The sequence below is a fragment of the Oryctolagus cuniculus genome, chromosome 9 (genome assembly GCF_051225735.1).
Source record: "Oryctolagus cuniculus isolate XC-2025 breed Fujian yellow rabbit chromosome 9, ASM5122573v1, whole genome shotgun sequence".
NCBI lineage: Eukaryota > Metazoa > Chordata > Mammalia > Lagomorpha > Leporidae > Oryctolagus > Oryctolagus cuniculus.
In genome coordinates, this window is record NC_142875.1 from 71,098,337 (window position 1) to 71,112,516 (window position 14,180).

The 14,180-nt window shown below is 42.2% G+C and overlaps 1 protein-coding gene across 6 annotated transcripts in view; it reads left to right on the forward strand.

Moving 5' to 3' along the window:
- The first annotated feature begins 974 nt into the window (after positions 1 to 974).
- The window catches only part of WDFY2 (WD repeat and FYVE domain containing 2), a 193,585-nt gene continuing 180,379 nt past the window's right edge, over positions 975 to 14,180 (forward strand). For 4 of the 6 annotated variants that reach the window (XR_011378806.2, XM_002720738.6, XM_051832227.3 and 1 more), the window contains exon 1: positions 1,345 to 2,099. Coding sequence is in view for 3 of the 6 variants with exons in the window: in XM_002720738.6 (XP_002720784.1) it covers positions 1,963 to 2,099 (137 nt within the window). In the remaining 3 variants the exon portion in view is untranslated. Of the gene's footprint in view, positions 1,240 to 1,344; positions 2,100 to 14,180 lie in introns of those variants that run through there. The other 2 variants (XM_070048896.2, XM_089304198.1) reach the window with 2 other exon arrangements.

Here is a 14,180-nt window from a genome sequence, read left to right on the forward strand (position 1 = left end):
AGTTACTAAATATTTCTTGGATGAATTACAGGATGGAGATTCTGTTCTTTAGAACTGAAGGTGAGAGTCAGGGTTGTTGATTCTGTGCCCAGGACGTTTTTCTCATAAGAGCAGGGGTAGTCGCAACCTTGTTCACACCTCCTCCGTGGTGAAAAGACGCTCTCCAGGGGGAAGGGGTCTGGCTCATAACTGTGTTGCCACCAGTGTGCAGAGAGGGCTTAATGCACATGAAGGCACTCAAGTCACTTGTAAGCCTCACAACTACCACCCAGGTGTTCTCATAACCCCGCTTTAGAGATGGAATACCTTGCTTTATCTCCTATAGCTGTAAACTACCAGAATCTCCTTTTGGAGGTCTTTTTTGAAAATTTCTGCAAAAAGGGGCAATGGTGAAGAGTTGCCTTGTGTGCTTTGAGACAGGGCCTTTGCACCATATAGCCTTGGTTGCCACAATCCTCCCTTAGAAATTCATCCCATAAGGCCTGTGCCACTCTTCGCCCAGCTCTTGGCATATTATTTTCTGGCTTCCAGAGCTCTGCCAGCCTGATGACATCACACAGACCACGACCACTCCTCAGTTAATTTAACTCCTGAAGAGCCCAGTGGGGATTATCACATACTGAATGGCCCCACAGGGCAGGCCTTGTGCGTGCACCTAATATCCATTCAACAACCACAGTAACTGTCCACCATCTCAGGCAAGCGTAAAACGCCGTATTACTGCAGAAAGGAAACACCCCAGCAGGCGGGGCCTGGGTTCAGGTCTTGGGGAGTGGGTCGTGTTTATCCTTAACATAGGGTTAAAGTAACTGTGGTTTAGTAACTTACCTATGTAAGAGAATGAGGAGTTTGACAATACAGAATACCGCTAAGCTCCCTCAAAGATGACTTCATGAAGAGATTCTCTGCCCTCCCACCACGCATAAGCCAAGTCAATATACTTGGTAATAGCCCGTCCCAGGGAGTGACGCCCTGCTCAGCAGGAGGCTGCCTCGCAATTCCCCGTCTTAGAGGCCGCTCCGGGCTCTCTTGGCCTTGGGCCCCAGAGGCCTCCGAGTTCCCCAGACCCAGAGCGCTGTCAAGTGGGCGATAGGTCATTCCAGGACAAGGAGAAGAGGCTACGCGGAACTACAACTCCCAGGAGGCCACAGGCTGCAACCCAGCGGCCTGGGCCCGGTGCATGTTGGGAGCAGTAAACTGCCCTCTTGCCTCGCTTCATTGTTCAGGACTCTGCGCCAGGTAATACGCACGCATGCCCAGTCCTGTCTCAAGTAGTTTGGCTGCTTTCCCTCCTGCCGGCTCTTTCCGGTCTTGCTGAGGCGCGTTTTTCCCCGCCCCCTCTCCGCCCCTTTAGGGGCTTTGGAGAAGGCGGAACCCTGGAAAGCGCGTTCCCGGGGGTGTGTACACGCGCGTTCACGGGAGATTAAAAAAGGAGGGGTATAAACTCAGGACGAGGAAGATAAGGCAGGAGGAGACCGTAGGGAACGTAGGGCGCATGCGTCCTGGTGGTGCTGCAGCGCACCATGAGCCGCCGAAGGGCGGGGCGGAAATGGGCTGGTGGGTTCGTGGTTTGGCGCACGCGCATTGGGTCCCCCGGAGCCCCGCCTCCTTTCAGGTTTCCCCGCCTCTTTCACCGCCCTTCCGGAAGTGGAGCCGCCCTCGCGCCCACCAGCGGCCACCCCCTGTGGAAGGCCCCGCCCCCGGCCCCGCCCCCCAGCTCTCCGCCCCCTCCTCTAGTGGTGGCGCCGGGTTGCAACCCCGGTTGTGGCGGTTTTGGTGCCTGAGGCCGGGAGCGCGGAGTCGTTCCCAAGAGAGGCGGCCAGGCTATGATCGCCGGGCCCCGGCGTCCCTATCCGGCCAGCGAGACTCCCTGTCTCTGTCTGTATCCTTGCCCGAGCGGTCCCCTCAGCCCGGCCCCGCGGCGCGGTTGGCGGCGGCGTCCGCGGCGCGCCCCCTCCTCCGATGGCGGCGGAGATCCAGCCCAAGCCGCTGACCCGCAAGCCGATCCTGCTGCAGCGGGTGGAGGGGTCCCAGGAGGTGGTGAATATGGCCGTGATCGTGCCCAAGGAGGAGGGCGTCATCAGCGTCTCGGAGGACAGGTACGGACTGCTGCCCCTTGGCCGCGAGGAGATGCCGGCCTGGCCGGACTGGAGGTTTCCGAGCCAGCGTCTGGGGGCCGTACCGCGCGAATGTGGACGTGCTCCCCTGAGTTTATTATAATGTGCATCCAAGTGGTGCTGGTGTCCAGCTGTGCGACGCTGCCGCCGCCGCTGCGCGGCCCGGGGAGGCTAAGCCCGGACGGCGGTGTGCGCTTCTGCCACGCCTGGGGCCGGGTGGCGCCCTCGGGTGCACGGGTGGCCCTTGGGCTAACGGTGTGCGGACCACCGCACCTTGATCCACCTCGGGACCAGAGAGGAAGAGGCGGAGACTGCCCTGCCCTGCAGGTGTGTGCGTGGAGATGATGCTCCGAGCTGCCTCTAAAAGATAACTCAGGGTTTTCGGGTACTCCCTGGTTCTTTGGTCTCCAGAGTGAGAAAGCAAATGCCACTCCCTTCGCCAGACGTTCCGTCTGAATCCACACATAACCCGAGTTGAATGAATAATCCAAGTTGTGAAACGAGTAACTTTGGGCTTCTGCGTTGTGCCTTCTCTCTTTTATCCTTATCTCTTCGAGCTCAAGGGGAAGCTCCGAGAACATGCAAGGGACCACTGCTGCAAATAACTCGATTTCCTTCCCTTCGTTTGCTTCCTTTCTTTTTGCTTAATTTGCAGAAGTGGAGCTACTTGTATTGCCTTCACTATTTCACCGTTTTTGCTTTAACTTAGTGTCCTTTAATATGCAGGAAAAAAGGTGTACAAAGATGCTGCTTGAATATAGTAGTTACGGTCATGTAACCAGAACTGTTACTTCAGTGATATCTGCAAGCTTTCTAAAAAAAAAATCTAACGCTAGAGAGTATGTGACAAGGGGCCCTTACATTAAAATGGTAGTTCAGTTTTCTTAATATAAGTTCCAATCATGCTAAGGTCGAGATATTCACCCTCCATGATTCCTAAAATTGCAGGGATAAAGCAGCCAAGTATTCATTACTGTGTTTGGAGTCACTTCAGCACTTTGCATTTAGTGTGGTTTCAAAACTTTTGCTTGATCTATTCCCATCTTAGCTTCTTCAGTATAACTAAGATGAGAGTATATTAATAGCATGCCCTTGTCTACATCATGCTCTATACAAATGGCTCCTGATTCATTTCTCATGCAGACACAATGGAAAACATTGTAAACATACACCGATGGAAAGCAGCAGTGAACAAAAGAAATCCATGGCTGAAATGGAATAGATGGATATAGGAGCTTTTTGAAATTTGCAAACAAGCTTTATGAAAGTGTATAATTTTACCATACAGGCAAAATTCTATTAAAAGAGACTGCTTCTGGACCTGGAAATTCTGTCATCAAATTATTTTTAAGGAATATATTCTATAAAATGTACTGATATTTGTCACTTTCCTAGTCTGTAAATATGAGAGATGAAGCCAATTAATTCCTAACAGCTATAGGAAATTAATAAGTAAGTTCACTGCATCAAGTAAGAGAAGGGGGAAAGGTAGATAGATCTAAGCTCCTTTAATGTGACTTTTGAAACTTTTGATTCTCGTTCTACTACGTTTACTTTGGAATTGTTATTTTTTACTAACTGATTTTATTTACTGGAGAGACAGACACAGAGAGATCTCCTATCTACTGCTTCACTCCCCTGAGTGGAGGTCTGGGCCAGCTCAGGCTGAAGCTGGGAGCCAGGAACTCAGTCTGGGTCTCCCATGTGCATGGCAGGAACCCAACTACTTGAGCCATCACCTGCTGCATCTCAGGGTGCACCGTTAGCAGGAATCTGGAATCAGAAGCAGAGCTGAGACTTGAACCTGGGCCCTCTGATGTGGGATGCAGCATCTCAAGCCCCAGCACCCCACTATATATACTTTGAATGAAGCAGCTGTAGTGAGGAATATTTTCCATAACATTTGGAGAACCTGAAGTAATATATCTGAAAGAAACTGAAGAATAAATTTCAATTTATTACAGGAAAAGGAAAATGTTTACTTTATCTTAGCTTGATTTTTATTTTCTTAGTTTACAGTATAATTAATACAAATTATTTCATCACAGAGTTGCTATTATATAAATAAGATCCATGCACAAGTCCAGGATTATTCCTTACATATCTTTTATTTTATTTTTTTTTTTAAACTTTTATTTAATGCATATAATTTTCCAAAGTACGACTTATGGATTACAATGGCTTCCCCCCCATACCGTCCCTCCCACCCACAACCCTCCCCTTTCCCACTCCCTCTCCCCTTCCATTCACATCAAGATTCATTTTCGATTATCTTAATATACAGAAGATCAGCTTAGTATACATTAAGTATGGATTTCAACAGTTTGCTCCCACACAGAAACATAAAGTGAAAAATAATAGATGATTTTTTTAAATGATGATGAAATCAGAGCAGACCTATTGTCATGTTTAATCCCAGTGAGAGTCAAGTTGGGAATTGATAATTTTTTTTTTTTACAGAGGATCAGTTTAGTATGCATTAAGTAAGGATTTCAACAGTTTGCACCCCCATAGAAACACAAAGTGAAATATATTGTTTGAGTACTCGTTATAGCATTAAATCTCAATGTACAGCACATTAAGGATAGAGATCCTACATGAGGAGTAAGTGCACAGTGACTCCTGTTGTTGACTTTACCAATTGACACTCCTGTCTATGAAATTACATATCTTTTATTATTACAAGTTGACAAGTTTGTTTCTTTGGATCATATGCTCACACGTGAAAATAATTATTTAGAGCTCGGTTTTGTATATGGTTTTCATTAAAAGAGAATTCATTGTTTTCTCACTTTTCAAAATCCAGAGTTGATGTTACTTGACATAATGCTGAAGATATGAAAATAGAATATTGATTTTCATCAAAACCTACAAAGCCATTACCATTAACCGCTTCAGCTAGAGCTAGTCATCTTCATTCCAGAACTGTCAGGTTAAGCCCAAGCAGTGTCTTAACCACTGTGCCAGTGCCTATCCTCTGTAAGTTCTTAGGAAGCCTTGGCTTTACATGTTGACCTCTCACTCTATATAGCTTTCATTTCTGCTTTCAAAAAATACTTAACATTTTCTGGTTTAAGCAGTATTATGTAACCTTCATGTACATTTTATCTCCTCTTTGGAGTTCCTTATGGAGTTTCATGTGCCATCTTAATTATCTTCAGGGCCTAAGGTAGAACCTGACACACGGTAGCATTTTGTTGTATCAGGAACTGATTTTTTTCAAACGTTCCTGAAAATACAGCATTTTAATTATGGTGCATGTTTAATTAATATTTGTTGAATAAATTTTATGATGACTTATGAAGAAGGGCTTATGTGGACAAATGTACTCTTGTTTGTAAAGTTGTTGGACTGGGTAGCTTTTTAAGGTGCCCTAAGATCAAAAGTCCATGCTCTGCCTCATGTATTCTATCCACAAACATGGGTACAGAATAGTGATGAAAATGATAAGTTCCTTTCAAGATGCTGACAGTTCAATGGGAAATTTTAGAGTATTGCTTAATAAAACGAAATCACTACCTCCAAGATTTTGTATTGAAAAGAGAATTTTCAGACGGGGAAGAATGCAGGATTCCACAGACCTTTTGTCTCCTAAATTTTACCTTCCTTTAGAACATTCTTTCACTTGCTTTACTGTTTTTGCCCTCAAACTGCCCTTGGTAGTGGGCTGATATACTCAAATTTTCCAACCCAAGAATAGGTTCCTTCGAGTTCATCTTGGTACAGTTCAGATAACTTCTATAACAACGGAAGAAATCTAAAAGAACCTAAGAAATATACAAACACTGATTTACAAGTAAAGATTTTCAGTGCCTCCTGATGCAGAGACTGTTCCCAGCACTCACTGGCCTTAATCTCAGTCTGTTTTGCTTTGATTGGAGCTGGGTTCTGTACCCACTAAACACACCACACTTTGGTTCTTTGGGTTCCTCAATGCTCGGCCTCTTTCTGGATGGTCTTTTCTGAGTGAATGTTGTAACGTTCCAAGCTTAAGAGCTTCCTCAGACATTTCTGTTCTTTTTGGTCAAGACTTAATGTCTAATCTACAGATTGTCAGGGGCCCTCTTATTTGGTGGTAACTTCTTTTTTTTTAAAAAAATATACTTATTTATTTAGTGATTTATTTGAAAGAGTTACAGAAAGAGAGGGAGAGACCATCTTCCATATGCTGATTCACTCCCCAGATGGCTACAACGACCAGGGCTGGGCCAGGCCAAAGCCAGGAGCTTCATCTATGTCTCCCATGTGGGCGGCAGGGGCCCAAGCCCTTGGGTCATCTTCCACTGCTTTTCCCAGGCCACTAACACAGAACTGGATCAGAAATAGAGTAGCCATGAGAGGAACCAGTAGCCATATGAGATGCTGGCCTCACAGGCAGGTAGACAGTAGCTTTGCCCACTAGGCCTTGGGAATGGCTCTTATATTCTGACTTTATTTGGCATTAATTTATGCAACATAGTTAGGTGTATTCTCTGTAAACCACATGCCTTTCACAAAGGAGATAGGCAGTATGTGTTCACCAAGTGAATTAAGCAAAGCTGAACAATCTTTACCTTTTTGGAGTTTCCTTGAGTAAATCCTTAAGCTGAGCCTGAGAAGGTTTAGCAGTTTACCTTAGGCCAAGGTAACAGTGTGACACAGGATAGGGGTGAGAATGAGCTGGGTCAAGGTAGGGGTTAGATTTTTTTTTTCCCCTATATCTAAGACCTTTTTTTTCCCCAACTCCAAACTACTGTGACTCTAAGTGGTCATGACTGTTTCTTGAAAAGATAGTTAAAATAGAAGATAGAAGTTTCATTTCCTCTTATAAACCCCTATAGTATTGGCTCCTTTAGCTTTAACTCTCTTCATTGTGAAATTGTACTATCTCAGTTCTCTCCTTCAATTATTAGTTTCACTAATAATTGGACCTTGGCTCTGTTCAATTGAGTTCCTGATGAGGTTTTATGTGCTATATATTTTATAATATCTGTGTAAAGTTTTGAAAGAAAAGCAAATCAAAATCTTTCCCCTAGTGCAAACATTTCTGAAAGTTGAAGTCTTCCTTCAGCGATGGAGTGAGGTCTTTGAAGTCAGCAAAATTAGAACCCTAATCTTTGAGTGTGTGAAATCTGTTTAGTGGCATAAAATTGACAAATTTCTAGCTGTGCACTTGAGACTCATCACTTGGCAGTGATAACTACTGGTTTCAAGATTCCAGAGAAAGAATTTGCTCCATATGATTGTTGAAAACTAGACCTTTACCCTGAATTTAAAACATGAGGCCGCCTTCGTGTCAGTGAACATTTTCTGCAAACAGGCTGCCTGTGCGTTTCTGAAGGTCAGGCACAGGCTGTGTTTTTAAGCAACGATCACTGTGGAAAACTTGTTCAAGGAAGCTCACCAGAGGCGGCTCGGTTTCAAGTGCCCCTGGAGCTCCCTCCGGGCTCTGAGTTTCCTACGTCTCTAGTCCTGCTTTCTGTCCAGGACCTCACAGAGGTTAGTCAGCGCACGTTCACCCCGATGCTGCAGCACCATGGTTATTAGGGCTGCAGTTCTATCAGTCCTAAAACAAGTGATTCTCAGATCATGAAGTCCTGACCAGCTATCTTAGACCTCAAGCATTACCTAACTTACTGTGAAAAAGAAAAATGGGTAAAAGGCACAGGATTTCATAGCCAGAGAGACTTTAGGGAAGTGGTCTTTGCCAAGCAAACAAAATTGAAACTTTTAGAAAGAAAATAGGACTTCTGACTTGTATAGCATCTTTTCCTGGCTCTCTGCTTTTACTTCTTTTTGTTTTGTTTTGTTTATTGTTGAGAATCATCATGATATCATTGAAAAAATAATAGCCTGGGAGATACCAAAACAAGTACACTTGTGACTGGAGATAATTACAAATAGTGATCTGTTGATATCTGTAACGTTAATTATATACAATATATGCTTACTGAGAAGAATGTGGCCAGCAAGCTCAGGTTTTCTTCTCAACTTCAGTATAAGAATAGAAAAAATTCAAAAGGAGGCAATAAACCTTTATTTTTATATGAATAGGTCTCCCAAGGACAGAGCCATAATTAATTTAGAGACTCCCTAGCAGAAAAAAATAACTTTCTTGTGCAAGTTCAGCAAGCAATCTCATTAACTTTTTTTTTTTAAGGGCAAGGAACTTCATCCAAAAGCTTCATTTAGTCATAACTAAAAATTATTTCAGAGGTATAAGAAACTAACCAATAAGATCAGAAATGAAGAAGTATGGTTTAATTTTCTCTTGCCTAGGAGTGCTAATTTGTGCCCAGGTGTGCCTTTCATTTAAGGATTCCTGGAAAAGGACTGGGACTGGGAGCCAGATCTCAGCCACCTCTGCTCTCCATTAACCTTGACAGCTCCTAAGGTGTCCCATCCCTCTGAGCCTCAATTTCTCCATCTTCAAAGGAGGAATTTGGATTTCCTAATACTGTATTGTGTCCACATAATGACCAGATAAACATAAAGTCTGCACAACCACATTATCTTTTTATTTTTTTAAAGATTTAATTTATTTATTTGAAAGACAGAGTTACAGAGAGAGGTAGAGACTGAGAGAGAGAGATCCTCCATCCACTGGTTCACTCCCCAGATGACTGCAACAGCCGTAGCTGTGCCGAACCTGAGCCAGGAGCTAGGAGCTTCTTCCAGGTGTCCCACATGGGTGCAGGGGCCCAAGGACTTGGGCCATCTTCTACTGCTATCCCAGGCCATAGCAGAGAGCTGGATGGGAAGAGGAGCAGCCGGGATTAGAACCGGAACCCGTATGGGATGCCGGCGCTTCAGGTCAGGGCTTTAACCTACTGTGCCACAGCACCGGCCCCACAACCACATTATCTTGAAATCTCAAGTTGAGAAAGTACATAGTGGGGAGAAAAGCAGGGTATTTGCATGAGATTGTTAGCAGCTTTCAAACCATGCTTTACTTTCCCTAGCTTTTGGATGGTAGTGATATTTATTCCAGGATGAAATGTTAAAGAAGTGTTTATCTTGTGTTGGTGTCTAATACCCAGTTGAACTGGATTCACTGCATTCCTACTTCTAGATGAGTGCTTTAGTTTCAAGCACTGAACACTTTTTAGCTCTGTTTGGTTTGCTGGCACCCACATCAGGACCTGGGTTATCTTGAGTAATGCTTAGGAAACTTTTTGACCATATATCAAAGTAAGAGGTATATTTAGCATTGCTACCTGAGATGCTGTCCCGTGTATACAAATATGTAACGGAAACAAAAGTTTTTATGAAATGATGTCCTTTTAATGTGATGTGCACGCTCATACTTTCTGATCTGTTACAGCCCTTATAAAATCCTGCTTGTGACCCTTTTGATCAATTTCCTGACCCATTAATAGATTATGAGCAACAGTTTGAAATACAGTGCTTTAGAGGAGTGGTTTGAAGGTTTATACCCTCTTTTTCTCTGTGAAGTTTGTTTTCTAGAAGATGGACATATGATTCAGCTTGGGGACCTACTTCCCGCCAGACTGACTGGAAGCCTCTAAGTCAGGGTGTAAATTCTGAAGGGTATAACCACTATTCCAGCCCAGAGTCTGAAGGAGGTTGGAAGAAACTAGGAATGCAGCATTGTTGTTAGTTTTAACATTTATTTGAGAGTCAGAGAGGGAGAGGAGAGTTTCCATCTATTGGTTCACTCAACAAGTACCTGCAACAACCAGGCTGACTGGGGCCAAAGCCCCGAGCGGGGAACTCAGTCCAGGTTTCCATGTGGGTGGCAGGGCCGATTACTTGAGCTATCACTGCTGCCTCCCAGATCCATATTATTGGAAAGCTGAGATCAGGAGCCAGAGGTGAGCATGAAACTGAGCCTAGGCATCTTAACTGCTAGGTAAACACCCAACCTAGAATGCAACATATTGAGCAGCTGTTTGAGTGACTGCATTTTGGCTTCCTGTGATATGTTCATTTATTACTTAGTTTTAGGACTCAGAAATGATACATCTCATCTAAATTATGAATGTCAGTTGCTAATCTCTCTTGATGATTATGCTTTTCTTTTTAAAAATCTGTCTCCCCTTCCCCTCTCCCTCCTTACTCCTTTGTTACTTCTTTTTCATTTTATTTGAAGGCAAAGAGACAGATATAGATGAAGAGAAGAGATAGAGAGATATCTTTCATCTGCTGGTTAATTCTCCAAATACCTGCAACAGCCAGGACTGTCAGGTGGAAGCTAGATGCCGATGACTGCATCTGGGTCTCTCACTTGGTGGTCAGGGGCCCAGGTACTTAAGGCATCATTTCTTGCTTCCCAGGGTGTGCATTTGCAGGGAGCTGGATTGACAGCAGGGAAGCTGGGACTTGAAGCAGGCACTGTACTATGGGATGCAGACACGTCAAGCAGCAATTTAACTGCCTGCCAAACACACACCCCTTATGCTTTTCTTTTTAGCTGGGGCAGATTTACCTACAACATAGAGCTATTTGGAAGTTCTTTACACATTTTCCATTAGTTATTAATTTTTAAAAAAGTTTCTCCAGTTTTTAAGGATTAACTTAGATTTTAAGCAGTCATAATAAAAAAAATCTCTTTTGGAGTGTGTTTACCTTTAAATAAAGATAATATAACCACAACAAAGAGTAACTGCTCATAAACCTCTTAACATAATTATTCTTAGTATTTTACATATTTCCTTCAGGCAGTTTTTATGATGCAGTATTCAAAAATATGATTGTAATCATATACTTATATATTCGTGCTCCCACTTAAAATTGGGCTAGCATCTATGAAATTTTTAACCATCATTTTAAGTATATATTTTCTTTGCTTTCAGTGTTCACTTATACCTATATTTATTTAATACTTTGTTTATATTTATATACTTGGCCGTGGATTTACCTACCAGCAAGGGAAATCCTGTTTTCAAGGTACTAGCAATGTAGTGGATATGTCAAAATTTATCCATCTCTGTATTGCTATCTGTATTTAAAATATTTTTCTGTTTTATAAATATTGTAATGAACATTATTGTGCATATTGGTGTCTCCTTACCACCCACTCTCCAAGTTTTTGATTATTTCTTTGAAATATTAAAAGAACAAAGTGCCATATTTCTTTCTAGAGGTTTATGCTACTTTAAAATATTTATAGTGGGGCCGGTGTTTGATGCAACAGTTAAGTAGCCACTTCGGAAATCTGCATTCCTTATAGGAGGACCTGGTTCACTCTTTTTTGAGCTTCTTTGCTTTCCATCCAAATTCCTGCTATTGCCACCCTGGGAGGCAAATGATGGCTCAAGTACTTGGGCCCCTGCCACCCATGTGGAAGACCAGATCAAGTTCTGGACTCCAGGTTTTCAGCCTGGTCCAGTCCTGTCTGTTGCTGGCATTTGGGAAGTGAACCAGTTATGGGAGATCTCTGTTGATCTCTCTTCTCTCTTTCTCCCTCTGCCTCTCAAATAAATAAGAAGATTTTATAAAAAGAAAATAAACAGATTTTATAAAAGATTTGAATATTTTAAGAGTTATCTTGGATAACAAAGATTAGGCTCTCAAATTTTTGTTTGTAGATTTCTGGATCCTCTCTTCTCTAAGCATATAAGCCATGAGGTTTACTCTATTGTGTTTTTTTTTGTTTGTTTGTTTGTTTTTTACCACCACTTTCCAGACTTGCCCCATGAAAGCCAGTGATCAGGAGAGGCATGTAGGGAGTGGGTGCTTTTGCAGGCTTCTGTATCTCAATTTGCTGTCTTGTCCCAAAACAGTCTGCTCATTGTACCCAAGGGCCACCTTGAGGGCAAGGGCTATATCCTCATGTCTTCTCATTTAGTAAGCTCTAACTAAATGGTCTTCACCTGGAAGTCTGGGCATTATAAACTGGCAACTAGTGCACTAAAGTCCGACCATGTACAGACTTTGAGTGGTCCAGACATGGATTTTTCAGAAATTTTAAATTTGCAGTCAAGGTTTAAAAACACTAATTTCACATAAAAATCCAGATTGCCAGCTTCTCTTGACAAATGGAAAGATGTTGCTATGCCAAGTTTTGAAATCTCTCCTGTAGATCTTTGCTTTTGTTCAGCCTGCATGGGCCAAGGTTATCAGAGTTGGACGGTGAGAGGTGAGTTGTACTTTGTCTGGGCTGCCTGGTGGGAAAACAGCACGTGAGAACCAGAGTCTTCCTCCAAAATCTGAGAGGCTTCCCCTTTTATAGAGTGGTTCCAGCTTTGGGTTTTTGTTGTTGTTGGTTTTTTATTTTGTATTTGGAAGAATAAAAGGGAAATTGAAAGCTATCTAGAAAGCATATTTCCACAAACTTAGTGGGAGTTTTGGAGAGGAAGCATATACTTCAAAAATTAAGACACTTTTTATAACAGATCCTGATGTTGTACAAGGAAAATATGTAAATAAAGGTAAGTGTTAGTAAGTTAAGGCTGCCGTTTACCCTTCCTTATTCCTTCTGTGAAGGTGTTGTTTGGGACCAGGGGACAAAGCCAGGGAAGTCTGGGTTTGACTGTTTGCCACTAACCAGTGATATGATCATAGGCAAGACATTTCACTTCTAAACCTTAGCTGTAAAGGGGGAGTTTAACAAATTTACCTCATTGGCTTCTTCTCTGAGCTCAATGATTCACTGTGGTAGAATGTTGGCACCCAGCCATTCTTCCATTCCTCCATGAATATTAGGGTTTTCTCTCCGTTCTTCCAAAATCAGTTTCTAATTCTCCAATGACTGTCTGATGTCTTTTACTCTTCTTTATCTTTTCTTTGTCTTTTAATCAGTCCTAGTGTTTCTCTTTCCTTTACTCCTCTAGTTTCTCCCCATTTTGATTTGATAAAGCAGTGCTTCTGGAAAGAGTACTCAAGCATCACATTACTAGCCTGATGACTTTTGGAAAGTGACTTTCCTTCCTCACTCCTCACCTGAAGTTGATTTCTCATAATTTGTAGTTACCTCATATATGTGAAAGTTCTTTGTTAACCATAGGCTTCTACAAATATTAAAGGTTGTTATCATTTAATTGGTCATAAACACAAAATATGGAAATATACATTTTTATATTAGAGAGTTTGTATTTTTCATCTTCGTTTTAAAAATAGGTACATAGCTACATGTAATATTTAAGTATATTGAAATTATAATTTTAGAAAAACTTAAAGTTATACTATTGCTTTTTATTTTGTAGATCTGGATTAATATTTTCCTGAGTCAGTTTCCATGCCTTGCTGTTAGAATCTTAGCAATCTGTTTTAGTATTTATTGGCACTTTTGGACTTTGGAAAATAGTAGCTGTTTTATGTTTTGTATGTTGATCTTTGTTGGAGGAGAGGGGTGTTGGGAATGGATAATTTATTTAATTATATTTTGACTTTTGGAATACTTTTGGATATATTTGATTTATTAAATTCTGTTTACATTTCAAAGCTTATTTAGATTGTTAAATAATTTTGAAGAATAAACAATTTTTCTCCAGAAGGTAAAATTGAAGAGTTTAGTTATGCTTAATCTGAATAATTAGCTGAGTTGGCATGCTGATTGGACGAATCAAATTGATTTGGAATTTGGTGGCAGTGTGATTTCTCCAACTTATTTTTCTTGTTGAACTTCCATTTGGAAAGTTTCTCTCCTATCAAATATATTCAATATAGATCCTTTAGCAAAGCTTGAAGAAGGAATGTTCACTCTGAAAAGGTTCAAAGTAGCAGAGGGAGAAGGGGAGGCATAAGTACAAGTCTGCAGGCTGCTGAAACATGTGTGAGTTTGTCAGTAGGGAGAGCATATTTCTGTAGGGTGTGGTCTTCCATCACTCCATTCTCATTTTTTGTTTTCCATTCAAAATATCCTGCCTTTTTCTTTAAGAATTTCTCATTACTGTGGTGGGCACTGTGGTATAGTGGGAGTGCATGGGTTCTTATTCTGCCTCTGCTTCTCTCTAGCTTCCGCTAATATGAATCTGGGGAAGCAGCAGATGATGACTCAAGTACTTGGGTTCCTGCCACATACGTGAAAGACCTAGATGGAGTTCCTGGCTCCTGGCTTCAGCCTGGCTCTGCCCTGACTGTTGCAGCTATTTGGGGAGTGAACAGGGGATGGAAGATCTT